This window comes from Peromyscus eremicus, chromosome 8a, assembly GCF_949786415.1.
Source record: "Peromyscus eremicus chromosome 8a, PerEre_H2_v1, whole genome shotgun sequence".
Taxonomy (NCBI): domain Eukaryota; kingdom Metazoa; phylum Chordata; class Mammalia; order Rodentia; family Cricetidae; genus Peromyscus; species Peromyscus eremicus.
In genome coordinates, this window is record NC_081423.1 from 64,220,589 (window position 1) to 64,236,575 (window position 15,987).

The 15,987-nt window shown below is 46.6% G+C and overlaps 1 protein-coding gene across 2 annotated transcripts in view; it reads right to left on the bottom strand.

The window, feature by feature from the left end:
* Positions 1-15,987, bottom strand: part of Asic2 (acid sensing ion channel subunit 2) — a 1,069,830-nt gene that overhangs the window by 88,496 nt on the left and 965,347 nt on the right. For both annotated transcript variants that reach the window (XM_059271337.1, XM_059271336.1), the window contains exon 2: positions 8,384-8,534. In XM_059271337.1, the coding sequence (XP_059127320.1) occupies positions 8,384-8,534 (151 nt within the window). The remainder of the gene's footprint in view (positions 1-8,383; positions 8,535-15,987) is intronic.

Genomic DNA, 15,987 nt, shown 5'->3' on the forward strand with positions numbered 1-15,987 from the left:
CTTTAATCCCAGCACTGGAGGCAGAGCCAGGCGGATCTCTGTGAGTTCGAGGCCAGCCTGGGCTACCAAGTGAGTCCCAGGAAAGGCACAAAGCTACACAGAGAAACCCTGTCTCAAAAAATCAAAAAAAAAAAAAAAAAAAAAAAAAAAAGAAAGGCAAGAGGACCAGGAAGAAAAGGAGGCCGGGCAGACCTATCACCATGTCTATTACCCAAACCATCGCTCTTCAGCTTCTTTCCCAACAGGACTTTGACAGTGACAATTTGCACATTGAAAGAGTTTGGTGGATAGAGAGCATTGTTGCTCTGGGCTTCCGATGCAGTTTTAAGCTTAATTCAGCTGCTTCATCCACTTAACTAGGCTGCCCCTGGGGAGCTCACTCAACTTCTCCGGGACCTCGTTTCTTCGTCTTTCACTGGGCGCTGTAATACCTCATTACCAGGGGATCAGGAAGGGGTCATGAGACAGAATGTTTGTGGCACACAGTAGCTGATCGTTAATGCTTGTTTCATCTTGGCTCTGGCAGTATGCATAATTCAAGTGATTTTTTTTTTCTTCATCAACTAATACTTATTGTCCTGTGAGATCCAGATCCAGGCCTCTAGGGGCTTGTGTTTTAGAGGAAGGGACAGACCAAAATAAACCAATAAATCAGTAAATCATGTAGCATACTTGAAGGTAGGACATGTTATGGATGCAAGGACCACTTAGTTGAACAGGTGAGAGGTAAGGAGTGAGAGTAGGTGAGGTCACAATTGTAAAAACAGTACCCAGGGTATTTAGGCCACACCCAGTAGGTGATAACAGAGCAAAGACTGAGCAGAAAAGGCAATTAGCCAAGTAGATATCTGAGTAATAGATTATAAATAGAGAGAATAGCAAATACAGATGTCCTGAAGGAAGACAGTCCTGGAGCATTTCAGAAGCATCAAGGAAAGCCAGTATATTCAGAGTCAAGTCAACGAGGAGGCATTAGGAGCAAGGAGGACCCAAAAGATGATGGGGGCTGGCTTTACTGTGCTACAGCAGAGATTTCAAAAATAATTCCTCTGCTCAGAAATACATCTGACATAATATCACATTCATGCATACTTAACACTAGGATTTGGGAAAATCAAAGCAGATTAAATTTGATTACAACAGTGTATTTTGCATTGAAATCAACCAGAGGTGGGAGATCCTGGAAGAGGGGGCCCTGGCTGTCATCTTTCTTGTGTTTGAGCACATGCACTAAGAACTGAAGTCCCCTAAGCAAATTCTGGTCTCTTCAGATACAGCCCCTCTCAACCCTCTCCCTGGCTCACCTCCTCCAGCAGAGTTCTCTGAGGGACTCCCTCCTCTCCACCTTCGTCCAACTTCCTCAGTGTCTATTGAGAGTCCCCACTAGAAGGGCACTCCCCTATTCACTGTTGATTGGCCCAGGGGTGGGTCACTCAACTCAGTTGGGCCAATAACTACTGTGTCTTTGCTCTTTTTGCTGTGTGTGTTTTTAATGGGAGATCAGTGGTGCAATCAAAGTAGTCTGGCTGGTGTGGCAGGATCTGAAACATAAAAATCTTAGTAACTGCTAAGAGCCACATGAATACATATATGCATAGAAAAAGCCTGTATCTAGTGAGGGAGACGGGTAAGGATTCAGAGGGAGGCAGGTGAGAACACCCAGGGTATAGGCACCTTGGTCCCAGCACTCTGAGCTGCAGCCCTCTCCTCCTGCCGGCTGGTGGTTGGAGCTTGTCTCAGATTCCGAGGGCAATGCAATTCTTTTGATGCCTGAGCGTGTTTGATTCAGGCTCCTCTCATGTGCAACCCAGATAACCCACTGCCTATTTCTTTTATCTTTGAAGTTACTCAGAGGTATCTACACAGAGTTTCATTTTTAACAACCTCCCACCTGTCTTCAATTTAATTTCCGTTCGAAAACTCTGGCCGTGAAATCTGTACTTCTCTGGTCTAGGATGGCTTTTTCCAGAAGTATATTTTGTGAGCTCCTTTATGGAAAAGGAGGTTTCCATGGCCAAAGGCATTTAGAAAATAAATGCTGCGTACAATATATCTGTCTTGGAGATTCATGATGTAGCATATTAAAGAATTCCTGCAATGAATAAAGGTGGATTACACGGTCTAACCAGGGCTCCCTAGATTCTTTTACTGACCCCAGATTCTTTTTATTTGTGGAACATATAAAGTCCCAGAACTTCTGATGCTCCACAGGACCCATTTGGGGGCACCCTGTCTAGGTTCACATGTAACATCAAAATGGGAGATTGTCAGGGTGCCCCACTTAGAGATGTTTGATGCCCTGGGCTCCTTAATATGGGCCATTAGCAGCCTGGTGGAAGGGGCATTTGCAATCATTTTCATGGAGTTACCTTCTATTTACTAAGCATGAGGCCATAGCGGCTGCCTTTTTCTAACTCATCACATGTGTGGTCTGCCAAACCAGTGCCCTCTCTTTAGTTGGAATTACAACCAGAGGAGGGTCCTTGCTTTGCCTTTGATTCTTTTGCTGTCTGAGAGTGAAGCTGTCCACAGACAAGGCAAGAGTCTCAAAGATTCTCTTCCAGCAGGAGGGAGTTTCCCCATATCAAGGCCATCCAGGAACCCTTGTGACAGTTGTGAGATTTCTAGATTATCCTTTCCTGTGGAGTATGAGGAGCACTCTTCTCTGAGCCCCTCAGCCACCCTGAACAGCCAATGAATTTCCGTTGTATTCACTGAAGTTCCTCTACTTTTTCCAAGACACACAGCTAGAAATGGAAGAGCCAGATTTGCCCTTTGGTCTGCCTCAGCCTGTGAGGCCGTTCTCTCTGTTCTATTACACTGTCTCAGTCCTCACACCACCTGTGGCCACTCCCATGGCAGTCATTTTTCTCCTCCACCATCACGCAAATATTTCCTAGGGGGACCTGGGCTCCTTCCTGCAGGAATTGAGAAGTAAGGCACCCACGGAAGCACGATGGCATCTGTGTGGGTTGTTTCTGGGGGTTGTGGCAGTACTTTGCTCATAGACCTCAGGACCAACAGCCAAGTAGATATCTATGTCCCTACTCAGATAGCTTCACAGAAAAGTGTCCCACTGAAGTTCATCACCCATGTGGGACTCACCCAGGAAATAAGCAACTTTAAGTAATCAATGTCTCTCAAAGGCAGTCATTGCTCAGTGGCTTCTCAGTCTAAAGAAACATAAAATGGAGGGGTCTGATATAAGAATCCAGAAGTTCCTACTGGGTGGCCTTGGGGAAGGGCCTTAATCTCAATTTCCTTATATAGTGAGCACAAGGAACTCTGCCTGACACTCAAGGTCATGGTGAGGGGAATGGGCAAGGGTGAGTGGGCCAGAAGAATGTGAGAGGTCGCTATGGAGACAAGATTGAATGGAACCAACTACAGTTTGATGAAGGTGTATTCCAATATGCTAACTGCTCCACAGTATGGTAGCACAAGCCTCTTGGAGATATCTAGTTTTAAATTAATATATTAAAAAGGTGATATTAAACATTTAGTTCCTCATTTCCCCTAGCCACAGATAATATACTGAACAGCACAGAGAACATTTCCTTGATCCCAGGAAGTTCTACTGGACAGTGCTGATCAGATTCTCCCGTGACCAGTTTCTTGCCTCCACCTGCTTTCTACCCATTCCCTGCAGAGCCTTGAGTTGCTGCTCGGTGTCCCCCAAATGTCCAACTTCAAAAGAGAGCATAGAGCTCCTGGCAGGAGTGAGAGTCAGTTAATCTGCTTCTAAAAAGGTGGGGCCTTCATCTTGCATCTTCTGCATCTTTGACAACAACCCAGTCCCTGCTCCATGTTAGAAATGAGGCTTGTTCTTTATCTTAGTGAAGAACTTCTCTGACTTGGCATAGTTCATGGTCAAGCCTGGTTCACAGCAGGCTTGGCTTGGCTGTGAACTTACTGAATGATGTCAAACACATCATTGTTTCACTCTGGGCCTCAGGTAAACAAACAGGCTGGCCTAGTATGGAAGACCTCTGAGGTTCATTCATCACTCATGTCTGTGGAGGATGCTGACTTCCTAGGTGGCTCTGATGACAAAGCCCTTGCATCATCAGAGTCCTTTCTACCAACAGCTGGTGTTCAGGTTCAAGATCCTACTGATGTCGGGACCTGGGTTGCATGAGGATGTCTGTGATGGAGGTCCTGGCGTTGTGTGTGCATTGTCTGTACATATACTTCTGTTCCCGAATCAAGGGATCAGGATAGCACCTGCCAAGTGGCTATGGAAGGACATGACTAAGTTCTGCTTAGGCAGGGCTTCAGCCCTCATTTGATATCCCTGTTTCTCTCTTTTCCTCCAGGTGATTCAACAAGCAAGTATGCTTTGGCTTCTGTAAGGAGGGATACCCTTTGGGAAACTACCCCCAGGACTTAGGGTTAGAAGATCAGAAGTCCCATGGTCCAAGCATTCAGCCTAGCCTCAGAATGTTCTCAAAAGCCTGGTCCAGATGACTAGCTCTCGGGGATGCCAGAGCTAAGTGGGAACACAGACTTTTATTCTGCTGCATGTAGGATAGGGAGATTTTACTTCTCAGCTGAAGCTGCTGAGAGATACCCATCATGTGGGGTCAATGGCCACTGTCACCTCTCTCCATCCGGGTACTCAAATGAGAGGTGCTGGGGAAAAGGAGACAGTTCCATTGTGAGAGAATGCTTATCATTGCAGCTGGTCATCTTCAGGGTAGGAAGCCTCCTGCCTTGGCAGCTGGAAGGCAGGACCACAGAGAAGCCGGGCCTCAGGCTCTTCCTCAGTGAGAGTAAACATAGGGTGGGGCAGCAAAATATAGAGTCAGAGCTGTCTGGCCTCTCTCTTCCTCAGCTCCAGCCTGAAGGCTCAGGTTCTCCCTTCTACTAGATCTGTTATCCACTCCCTCTTCTCTACGGGTTTCTGAAGGCTCATCTCACTCTTTCAGCCACAGTCCCTGTGGTGGTTTGAATAAGAATGGCCCTCATAGTCTCATACAGTTGAATGCTTAGTCATCAGGGATTGGCACTACTTAAAAGGATTATGAGGTATGGGCTTGTTGGAAGAAGTATGTCACTGGGGTTGGGCTTTGAGGTTTCAGAAGCTGAAGTCATACCCAGTGGCTCTCTCTATTCCTGCTGCCTGCTGATCTGGATGTAGAACTCTTGTCTCCTTCTTCAGCACCATGTCTGCCCGGATGCTGGCATGCTTCCTGCCATGGCGATAATGGACTAAACCTGTGAAACTATAAGCCAGCCCCAATCGAATGCTTTCCTTTATAAGAGTTGCCATGGTCATGGGTGTCTCTTCACATCAAGAGGACAATGACTAAGAAATAAGTTAATACCAGGGAGTGGGGGGATTATTGTGATAGGCTTGATCATGCTGTTTGTTGGTGGAGTATGGATTTTAGGATTTTGGATTAGGAAAGCAGTTGAACACTTTAAGTGGGACTTAATGGGTCATACTAGTAGGACCATAGAAGACAGTGCTGAGGGCAATTTGAACTGTAGGGGCCAAGCTCAAGAAGTTTCAGTGTGGGAGAATATAAGTAAGTGGCCCAGAGTCCATTCTTGTGATGCTTTGGCAAAGAATTGGCTGCTTTTTGGCTTTGTCCAGAAAAGTCTGCCTGAGGCAAAATTGAAGAATTTTTGATTAATGGTGTTGGCAGAGGAGATTTCAAGACAGCCTACTATGGACTGTGTCATGTGGTTATTAGTGGTCACTCTTATGCAGATCTGTAATGAAAAGGAGGAAGATGAGCAAGGAAAAATATAAAATGTACAGTTTGAGGAGAAAGGGAGCACCAGGAAGTGTGATGGAGCTAAGTCTAGTGCTCAAAGAGATAAAAAGTTTAAGGAAAAATCTGATGCTAAATTGCAAAGAGGGAGCAGTGACCTCCTGGTGAGACCCCACCCAACTAAGCTTCCAACTAGTGCAAAGGAATTAAAGAAAAGCGTAAGCTGTGAAGGAAACCACAGAAAACAGAAAGCCTATGAAAATGTATTTGAATGAGGGGGCCAAATTCCCAGCAATCAACAGAACTTGGCAGCTTCAGCTACATGGTTCTGTCTTTAGAGTCAAGGATATTAGAAAGGTGTTGTGGAATCTCCCTCTACAGCCAGAGAAAGCTGCTGAGGCCAGGCATGTGGCAGAGGTGTTCTTGAATGGAGGCCTAGAGAGATCATTGCATGAAGCTATGAAGGTGAAGCCTGGATTGTGTTAGAGAGCCCAAGGTGAAGCCTGGATTATGTTGGAGACCCCAAGATATTGGAGATGCCAGAGCCATGGGATACTTGCTGAGAACTACAGACTAAGTATGGAACCAGCCCAAGAAAGAAAAGTGTGTTCCAGTCAACAAAGCTGAAAGTAGTTGGAGATCTGAAGAGCCCTTTGACATCAGACATGGAGATGCACAGTTTGGAATTTGCCCAGCTGGTTTTCAGACTTTCTTTGGTCCAGTATTTCCTTCTCACTTTGCTTTCTTTCCTCCCTTTTGGAATGGTAATGTATATCCTGTGCCATTGTATGTTGGAAGTGTATGATCTGCTTTTTGATTTTGATTTTACAGGAGGTTACAGTTAAGAGATTTCCTTGAGTCTCAAAAAAGACTTTGAACTTTGGAATTTGAAACAGTGTTGAGACTGTGATAGACCATGGGGACTTTTGAAGTTGGACTGAATACATTTTTTTGCATTATGATATGGCTACAAGCCTATGTGAGCAAGAGAGTGGGAATGTGGTGGTTTGAATAAGAATGGTCCCTATAGACTCATATATTTGAATGCTTGGTCACCAGAGAGTGGCATTACTTGAAATAATTAGGAAGTATGACCTTGTTAGGGTGGGTGTGGTCTTGGAGGAAGCTAGGGGTGAGCTTGGAGGTTTCAGAAGCAAGAGCTAGGCCCAGAGGCTCTCTCTTTCTTCCCTCTGCCTGAAAACCGAGATGTAGCACTCTCAACTACTTCTCTAGCACTGTGTGTGCTTGTATGCTGCCATGTTTCTCACCATGATGTCAATGGACTAAACCTCTGAAACTGTAAGCCAGCCCCAATTAAATGCTTTCCTTTATAAGAGTTGCCACGGTATTGGCATCTCTTCACAGCAATAGAACACTTACTAAGATATTCCCTGCTGTGCCTTGTGCACAACATTACTACTATATGGATCCTATTTATATCTCTGGCTGTTACTCTTGGACACATCTTGATATTCTCTTTCTGGTGAAATTCTAGAAACTTTCTGCATTCCTTGGCTTATGGCTACATCACATTGCCATCTCTTCCTGACCTTCCTATGCCCCTCCTATAGACAACTTTTTGATGACATTAGTCTCATTTAGATAATTCAGGACAATCTCAAGACCCCATTCAAAAATACCCTGTGTTTCCAGAGCCTTTTCCTGTGTACCCACTTCTACTGTGGTGCATTTCTTCATTCTGCTAGGTTGTGATCAATGACTTAGTCTCCCCGCCTCCCATGTGGTAGTTTGAATGAAAATGGCCCCCATAGGCCTGTAGGGATTGGCACTATTAGGAAGTGTGGCCTTTTGGGTTAGATGTGGCCTTTTTGCAGAAAGTGTTTCACTGAGGGTAGGCCTTGAGGTTTCAGAAGTTTATGGTAGGCCCAGTGGCTCCCTCGCTCTTCTTGCTGCCTGCCAATCCAGACGTAGAACTCTCAGGTACCTCTTCAGCACCATGTCTGCCTGCATGCTGCCATGCTTCCTGCCATGATGACAATAGACTAACCTCTGAACTGTAAGCCTGTCCCAATTAAATGTTTTCCTTATAAGAGTTGCTGTGGTCATGGTGTCTCTTCATAGCAACAGAAGCCTTAACGAAGACACACCATACCATTCTTACTTTGATTGCTAATGACAAACTACAGAATAAAAAGAATAAATACTTGAACCAGGCACTTAAAGAACTCCAGGGCCTTACATGGGCATGGTGCCATATCCCCAGGTCCATGTTCATTGATTTTCCAACACCTCATAACTTCCTCTACTTGTCCCCAGGCATATCCTGGTATCCTTTCAGTTGGACTTTGTGAATAGATCTGGTGTTTGGGTTGGCTCAGAGAGGAATATGTTGGTCTATTCTACCCTCTTCTCCCCAAATCAATCCACTCACCCACCCAACCATATCAGTTCCTTTGAACCTTCTTCTATATCTCCTCTCTCTGTCTCCTCTCTCTCCTCAGTACTCACATCCTTTATCCTCTCCAACCCGGAGGAATCTGAGGGAAATAGGGGCATAACCATGCTAGGGACAGCTTCACCAACTGTCAGAATATCACTAACCCCTTGCTAGAGAGCAGCCCACCTGGCTCACACCAGCCTTTCTGAGGGAAGCCTGCATCCCTCGCCACCACCCGGTGCCAGTGTCTCTGGGCCCAGCTCACCTGTCTCTCCCCAGATGGGCAGGTACTCATCTTGCTGAATGTCCAGCATGATCTCCAACCCGTTGCCCGTCCCCCCCTTGACTGTGGTGAGTAGAGGCTTGCCGTCCTCGCCTGAGTTAAACATGTAACACTTCCCATATTTTGTAAACACCTGAAGGAGAGAAGAGAGAGAAAGAAAAGCACATGGTGACATCACATTGAGCTCCAGGGATGGGCAAGACCCTAGAACTGCCACAGCAGGCTGGAGTTCCTACAGCCCATTAATCTTAACCCCCTTGTACCAAAGATTTCTCCAATGATTCCTTAACTTGTCAAATGGCTGGATGTTTGCCAAGTAGGATTTTGGTATCAAAGAAGAAACATGGGTATTCCCTGGGGTTTGTTGAGTGGTATTTGACCTCTTCTCCTTCTGGGCACTCCCCCTTGAAAATGGCACCCACTTCCAAGCATTAAACATCATCTTAAAACTCTTGACCCTCTAAGCCATACCCCCAGCTTTAGGCTCTTTCCTAGGCTGCAGACACAATGATATTACTTCTGATAAACACCTCCTAGATGTCCCACAGATGCCAGGTACTCAGCCTGTCCCAAAAGGCACAGGACTTGCTCCAATATTCTACTTATGTTGCTATTTCCTTCACATCAGAAACATTTTCTTCTGAAGGCTGGAACAAGGTACATTAAGAGGCAGGAAGTAATGAAACTTACAAGGCACAGGAAGTAAACAAAACTCAGAAATTACAAGATGTTTCTGAAGTTCACAAGAGTCACAAGGCACTTCTGCAGGACTTTATAAGTAGTAGCAATTGCTGGGCAGAGGACAATCTTGTACAGGATTGAGCTGCCTGGAGGTAGGATAGGGAGCTCCAAGGATGAAGCTTCATGAGTCATCTATCAATCACACTGGGGTGAGCTTTTTGGTGATGTCACTGCTTTTGGGCCATCCATATTTTGTAAGCAACCCTTCCCCTGCTCAGTGGCAACCCCAACAAAAGGCACTGGTTCACTAGGCTACACTTGGGTGGAACTTTGTCTTCAGTGCCCAGGTGAGTGAGTAGACTTTTGTTTGCCTCTCCCCAGGAAAAGCCACACAGCACTTCAACCAACAGTTCCCAGAATTCCCATCATGGGGAATAGCATCTACTTCTCAAGGGGCTCAGGCTAGACCTCCCCGCCCCAGTCTTGCTGTCCAGCTTTTCCTTTTCTCACCCCATACATAAGCAGCCAGCAAGGTTCATCAATATCCTTCCCCATCTCTGATGGACTTTAGGACTCAGTCCTTTCTTGTCCTAGCTGGCTCGTGGCATTCCAGACATCTCTCTCTAGCCACCCTATAAGCTAATCTTTCTGAAATTGAAACCTTATTGTATTGATCCTGTGCTGAAAATCTATCGAGGCTGGTCATTTCCTTCAGGGTAAAATCTATAACCTCTTCACCTGACGTCCTAGGATGTGCTCTTGACATACCTGCCACTTTCTGCCCTCTTCCTGCTTGCCTGAGCCTGCAGGTATTGTGAGATGGTCAAGTCCATGGTCTTGGGGATTGCATCTGCTTGCACATTCATGCATCTTCCCCCAGTAGCTCACACAGTGTCTGGCACACAGACACCATAAATATATGTTAAATGAATGAATGGAAGAGAGAGTGGAGGTGGAGTCAGACCAGTAAATCTATGGCATTGGAGCACACCCTGCTTGTCTACCTGCTTCTGCCTTTCTACCTGCTGCTTCTGCCACCATTCTCCTCTGCCTGGATAGCTGCTCACTGTCTCCAAGGCTGGACTGATGCCTCTTCTCCTCCAGGAAGACTTCCAGGCTGGGTGACCCTCCCTTCTTGCCTCTCCTTGTGTCTTCCCCATGGCTCCCATCATACTGAATGCACCACTCCTGAACTTGACTCCGCCTTTCACTTCTGAATCCGAGCCCTTAGCTGGCACACAACATGGGCTTGCTCTATTTTTGCCTGATGAAAGCATGATCATAAAGATGTCGTGTGGAAAAAGTCCAGGGCAAGGGATGAGAGATCTTTGTCCAAGTTTTCATGTTGTCCCTCAGTATTTTGGTATTGAATGAATCAAATAAACTTTGTATGTCACGGTTCCTTGGTCTGTAAAATGGGGGTTCTAGTCCAGGCCTCTGTTGCTTCTCAAGGTCATTGAGAGGATCAGATGAGATAATTCATGCAAAAATGCTCTAAAAACTATGAGCTTTCTGAAAATGCTAATTGTGTGTGTGTGTGTGTGTGTGTGTGTGTGTGTGTGTGTGTGTGTTTTCTTTTTTTTGTTATATAACCACTTTGCAACCTCAGGCTGAAGCCAAATACATCTGGCAAGATTGGCTGGAAGAAAGCCATGTGGACTGGATTGGATTCCTGCAGCCACTGAGATCTGGGTGCAGGCCACTTCCCTCTGGCTCCCTGCCATTCAGTCAGGGCCAGGTTTAGAGCAAGTGCAGCAGCATTAGGGACTGCCTTTCTTAAGGGCCATAGGAATCCAGGAAGACCAAGGGCACCATGTGTCAGTCACCGTGTTGAACTTTGGCTTGTTACTGCATTTGGCCTTCACAGATGTGACCGTGGATGGGTATTGCAGCTCCCTCTGTGCAGAGATGGGAACCGGGGCCAATTAAAGTCTCACAACTCATAACAAGAGAAGCTGGAATTCAAATCCATGTCTCTCCCTGGGTGTGCTGTCCCAGAAGGAGGAACACAGGGGTCTGGGTCAGCGGGTCACCTCCCAGAGGAAGCACCTTCCTCTCTGCTCCAATTTGCTTCTTTTTTATCAGCCAATCATTACTCACGTGTGTGTGTGTGCTCCTACAATGTGCAAGGAACAGAGTGGTTGCAAAACCAGGACCTACTGTCTGCCTTTAGCATCTGCAAGAAGGGTGAGTAGAAGACAGGGCCTACATCTTCTCCATTAACAACTCCAAATCGCTGACTAGCTGTGCTGTTTCAGGATGGCCAAGTTGGTCTCTCAGCTTCATGGTGGGGGAGAACAGCTAGAGTGACGCAAAGTCCAAAGCAAACAGTTTCTCTAGGAACTGCACTTTCTCCTCACTGGTGCACATAGTGATGGGACTCAGCTAACGAACCTGTCCCCGGGAGAGACGCTCTTCAGGCCACTGTAATGAGCTGAGTATGTTATAGTGAGCACATCTATCGCAAGCGGTTGAATATGTCAGGAATGACTTCCGGGGTGTTTCAACAAAGCTCTCCCTTCTTTTTCTTAATTTGTGTAGACACTCTATAAACACCCAGTCTCTAAAACTGCCCATAATTACACTTGGCCTATCCGCACGGCAAGATTTGTTGGTAAAAGTAAATTCCAGTTTAGTGTCTAATTATTGCACATCCCAGCTGCCCCAATTAACTTCTTTTTCCTCCACTATTTAGCCCTTGACCTTTAGAATGTTGGGCTGAGGATAAAATGTACTGTCTACTTCCGAAGTCAGCCCAGATCCTAGCTCTGCCACACAGGTGCTGTACCAAGTGACTTGATCAAGGCAGTAATTCCCCTCACCCCCACTCTGAGCAACAGAGGAGAAGGATGGACTGTGGGAGCTCAGTGTGGTCTAGGAGAGCATCTCATGCATCCCCCTTCCTTTATAGATAAGGGCATGAAGACCAGGGAGGTTGTCAGCTGCCCTAGGTTACACAGTGAGGATGTGTCCAAGGGGAACATTGACTCCTCATTGAAATTTCTCTCCTTTTTTTTGTTGCGGCCTCCCTCAGTTGGACAGGATGTAGGGGCTTTCTTTGGTCCCTCCCACATGAACTTCTGTTAGCTACTGGTTGTCTGCTCTATGCAGGCTCAGTGGGAGCCGAATCCAGGGAGCTGTAGTCTTCCTCTGTAGAGAAGGGAGTGGAAAGTCCTTTATAGGAGGGTGCACAGAGATTTCCATCCTCCCCCTTGGCAGGCCCTTGCCAGGCTGGGTCCTCACTCCAGTCCAGGTGGTAGATTCTGTCAGTGCCCTCATATCAGGCTGATTTGCTGCCCTTACTCCTAGGGGAAAGGTGCTGGGGCACGTTCTCCAGTCTTCCTGTGTGAGCTGATCTGGCAGAGTGGGTCAGGGTTGGGTACCAGGCTGACCATTGTCAAGTCTGGTGACCAAGGGGTGGTCTATGGCGGCCAAGAGCTTCTTCCAAGGCAGGCTGTTGTGTTGCGCTTCCCTCCAAGCTCAAAACCTTCCATCTTGGAGGGAAGCTCATTAAGATGTCTACAGGGAGGTAAAACAACAGGATGTTCTAAGCGGAGGTGCAACACTCCATCCCACAGGGAAACTCATTAGGACAGGGAGTAAACAGCTCAAAATAGCTTCAGGAAGTCTGTGGAACTGACCAGATTCACTGGGCCCCTCTCTCCACAAGCATATATAAGCTGTAAAGATTGTGGAGATACTGTCAGATGAGCTCAGCTGCCCAGGAGACTCCCAGAGCAGCCAAGCAGCCTGGAAGAAGCAGAGCTCGGAAGACCTACCTGCAGAAGACACACCCCATCCAACCCATTGAGCGGCTGCGGGCTGTGCAGAGCACTTCCGGTTTCTTGCTTTTGTGAATGTTCAGTCATGCTGCAGTGGGCTTTGGGTGGAGTTGTCTTCAAGTCATTCTTGCTCTTGCAAGTAACCTCCCACCCACATTCCTGTAAGTAACCCCAGTAAAACTCATTGGTTCACCAGGTGAGACGGTGGTGGTATCCACACTTTGGTCTGTTTTCATTGGTTCCCTGTCTGGGGTGAGTAGACTGGTTCCCATCTCCCCAGGAATAGTGTCACACAGCACAGACCCTGCAGGAAGAAGCCCCAGACCCCCTGGAGTCTTGTGCATCCTCCTACTCCCTTCTTCCCCTTTATGTTTCACACTTTCTTGGCCAATTCAGTTCCAGGAGGTCCACAGGCTCTTCTCCCCCAGGGCCTGTCCACAGGCTGTTTCTTCTGTCTGGAATATTCTCCCCACATACTTTGTATGTATCAGGCTTCTGCTTAACAGTCATCTCCCCAGACATGCCTCATTCACCCATCTCAGTCTTTGGCTCCAAAATCTCCTTGGGCTCAGCCTTCTTGCCTTATTCACACACTCTGTGTTTCTCTGCCATAGGGTGTAACTAGATCATTATTTATTTATTGGCTATGTCTTCCTCTAGACAATAAGCTTCCAGAGGACAAGAAGTGTGTATTTTGTTGAATGGGTGAATGAATGAATGAGTGAGTGAATGCATGGGCTCTAAGGTGTTGCTGCTCCACATCCCCTTGTCTGCCTCTGTCAGGTACACTTGGGAGCTGGCTGGACACATGGTTCTGTCCAGTGCTCATGCTGAATAGTCTTATCCAATCCTCCTCCCTCCCTCATCTCCTAACCAGCTTCCTCTTTACCTGCACCAAGCATGTTTGCATCTCTACGAAGATGCTAGAACAAATAATTCTATCAGGAGCTAAGATGATGGAGGAGACAGTTTACCTTTGTGTGCGCAGCCCCGGGGGCTCTGAGAAAGCACAGTGCCTACTGGCTGGTGCCTCCGCTGCCTCTCTCCCTGGGCTGTGGAGTCTGCCACTCCTGCCTTGTTTTTCCGAGGATTATTTCCCTCCCGGCTCAGCATCAAAGGCTGCTGAGCTATTTACACAGAGCACAATTTTTCTACAAACTTCGGACAAGATGCAGCTCTCCTTCCCCATTTCAGGACATAATGATGGGTAAGTGTAACACACGCTTCAGATTTACACCTTATCGCCCCCGGGCAGAAAATACAATTTATTTAAGTCTAGACTGTCAGGCCAAGCTCTCTGCTTCTCCAGACCTGCCATTCTTCCTGGCATTTCTCTGCCTTAGTGGTAAGAGCTGACAGCCCCGTTCGTGGCTAGCAGGGATGGGTTTGCCGATTGCTGCAAGTCTAGAGTAGCTTTGAGTTGGATTGGCTTCTAAGTTTAAGTAAGAATCAAGAAATGTGCATGCTTCAAACTGGAATCTTTAGATGAACTGAGAATGTGACTCATGACCATGATGCTAATTGCTAGTATCTTCATGATGCATTGTTCTTAGGCTACAGTGTCTACAAACCCCTTCAACATTCTGAGTGGCTCCATGAGATTGGAGGGAAGAAAGCTGGCAATTCTGGAGTCTGCTCAGTGCTATCCATGATTGGCACTTTCACAGGTACTATCTCATTCTTCCTTAGGTGGTCCTAACCATCCAGAGAGTCAGACATCTTATATGGTTGTGGAAATAGAGACTGGGATCTTTCTGTCAACAAAGTTAAAAAGAAGGAACCAGGGGCTGGAGAGATGGCTCAGTGATGAAAAGCACCTACTGCTCTTCTAGATGACCCAAGTTCAATTCCCAGCACAGACAAGGCAGCTAACAACTATCTATAACTTCAAAATCTGACACCCTTGCACAGACATACATGCAGGTAAAACATCAATGCACATAAAATAAAAATAAAAAATTATTGAAAAAAAAAGAAGGAACCATAGGATTTCCCAGACAGACAGAATGGGGTCAAAGCAGCTTGTCAAGTCTGTGGCCCTGAATAATCATGGGCTGTTACTAGGTCCAGTTTTCTTTTTTTTGCAAATGGGGCATCATAATCTCACTTGGGCTACAGAGCCTAATGGAGAGAATGGCCATGGCTGTGCTTGAGAAATTGGTAAAACAGTAGGCACCATCACTTTAGGGATCACACCAGAGAGAGGATCTGTGCCCATCCTTTTAGCAGAAGAGAGATGTGCTATAGAAAGATGCACTATAGAGAGATGTGCTATAGAAAGATGCACTATAGAGAGATGTTCTGTAGAGAGATATGCTATAGAGAGATGCGCTATAGTGACATGCGCTATAGGGAGATATACTATTATAATGGCAAGAAGCAGGAGACTGAGGTGAACTGAAGAATGGTAACCTTAAGGCTCCCATCTTCTGTATCCCCACCCTACCAAGTTCATCTTAAAATGGTTAGAGGAACAGAAAATGGTCCTGTGCCATTGACTTCTTGTTTCTTAATGGTGCTAAGCTTGTAGCTGGAAGTCTGGGAGAGCTAGTGGGATTTCCACAGGCTAACGAGTCCTGGGGAAAGCTCAATGCTTTCACACATACAGCATAATATGAAATCTACATTTGGATCTCAACAACTAAGTCAGATGTAGATGTTGGCCAACCCCGACTGGATGTTCTAAATCAATGAAGCATGGGGTCAGGGGTGGGGACAGTGTACCTGGCTTTCCAGAAACTCTTTCAGCAGCTTGGAAGCTGTAGACTGGCTTTGTTACCCTCCATCTCCCCTAGAGTGCCTTAGGTGACAATGGCCCTGTACCTACTGTCCTTACTCTGCCCTGTGATGACAGGAATGCAGTCCTTCTTTCCAGATATGGAGGGTGAGGCCCGGGGAGGCTGAGTCAGGCAACACAGCTGATAGTCGGAAACCCAGGGTGAGTCTCTTTCTTATTCCAAAGGCCTGTGCTCTTGGCCTCACTGTCTCCCAAAGCTGCAGCTCACACCCAAATGCCTCTCCCAGCCTGCTCAGTTCCCAGCAGACTGGCAAGCCCGTTTCTTGCCTAAGGCTCTCCCATCTGGCAGTGGAAAAGACATATCTCAGAGTCAGAAGAATTCTAAA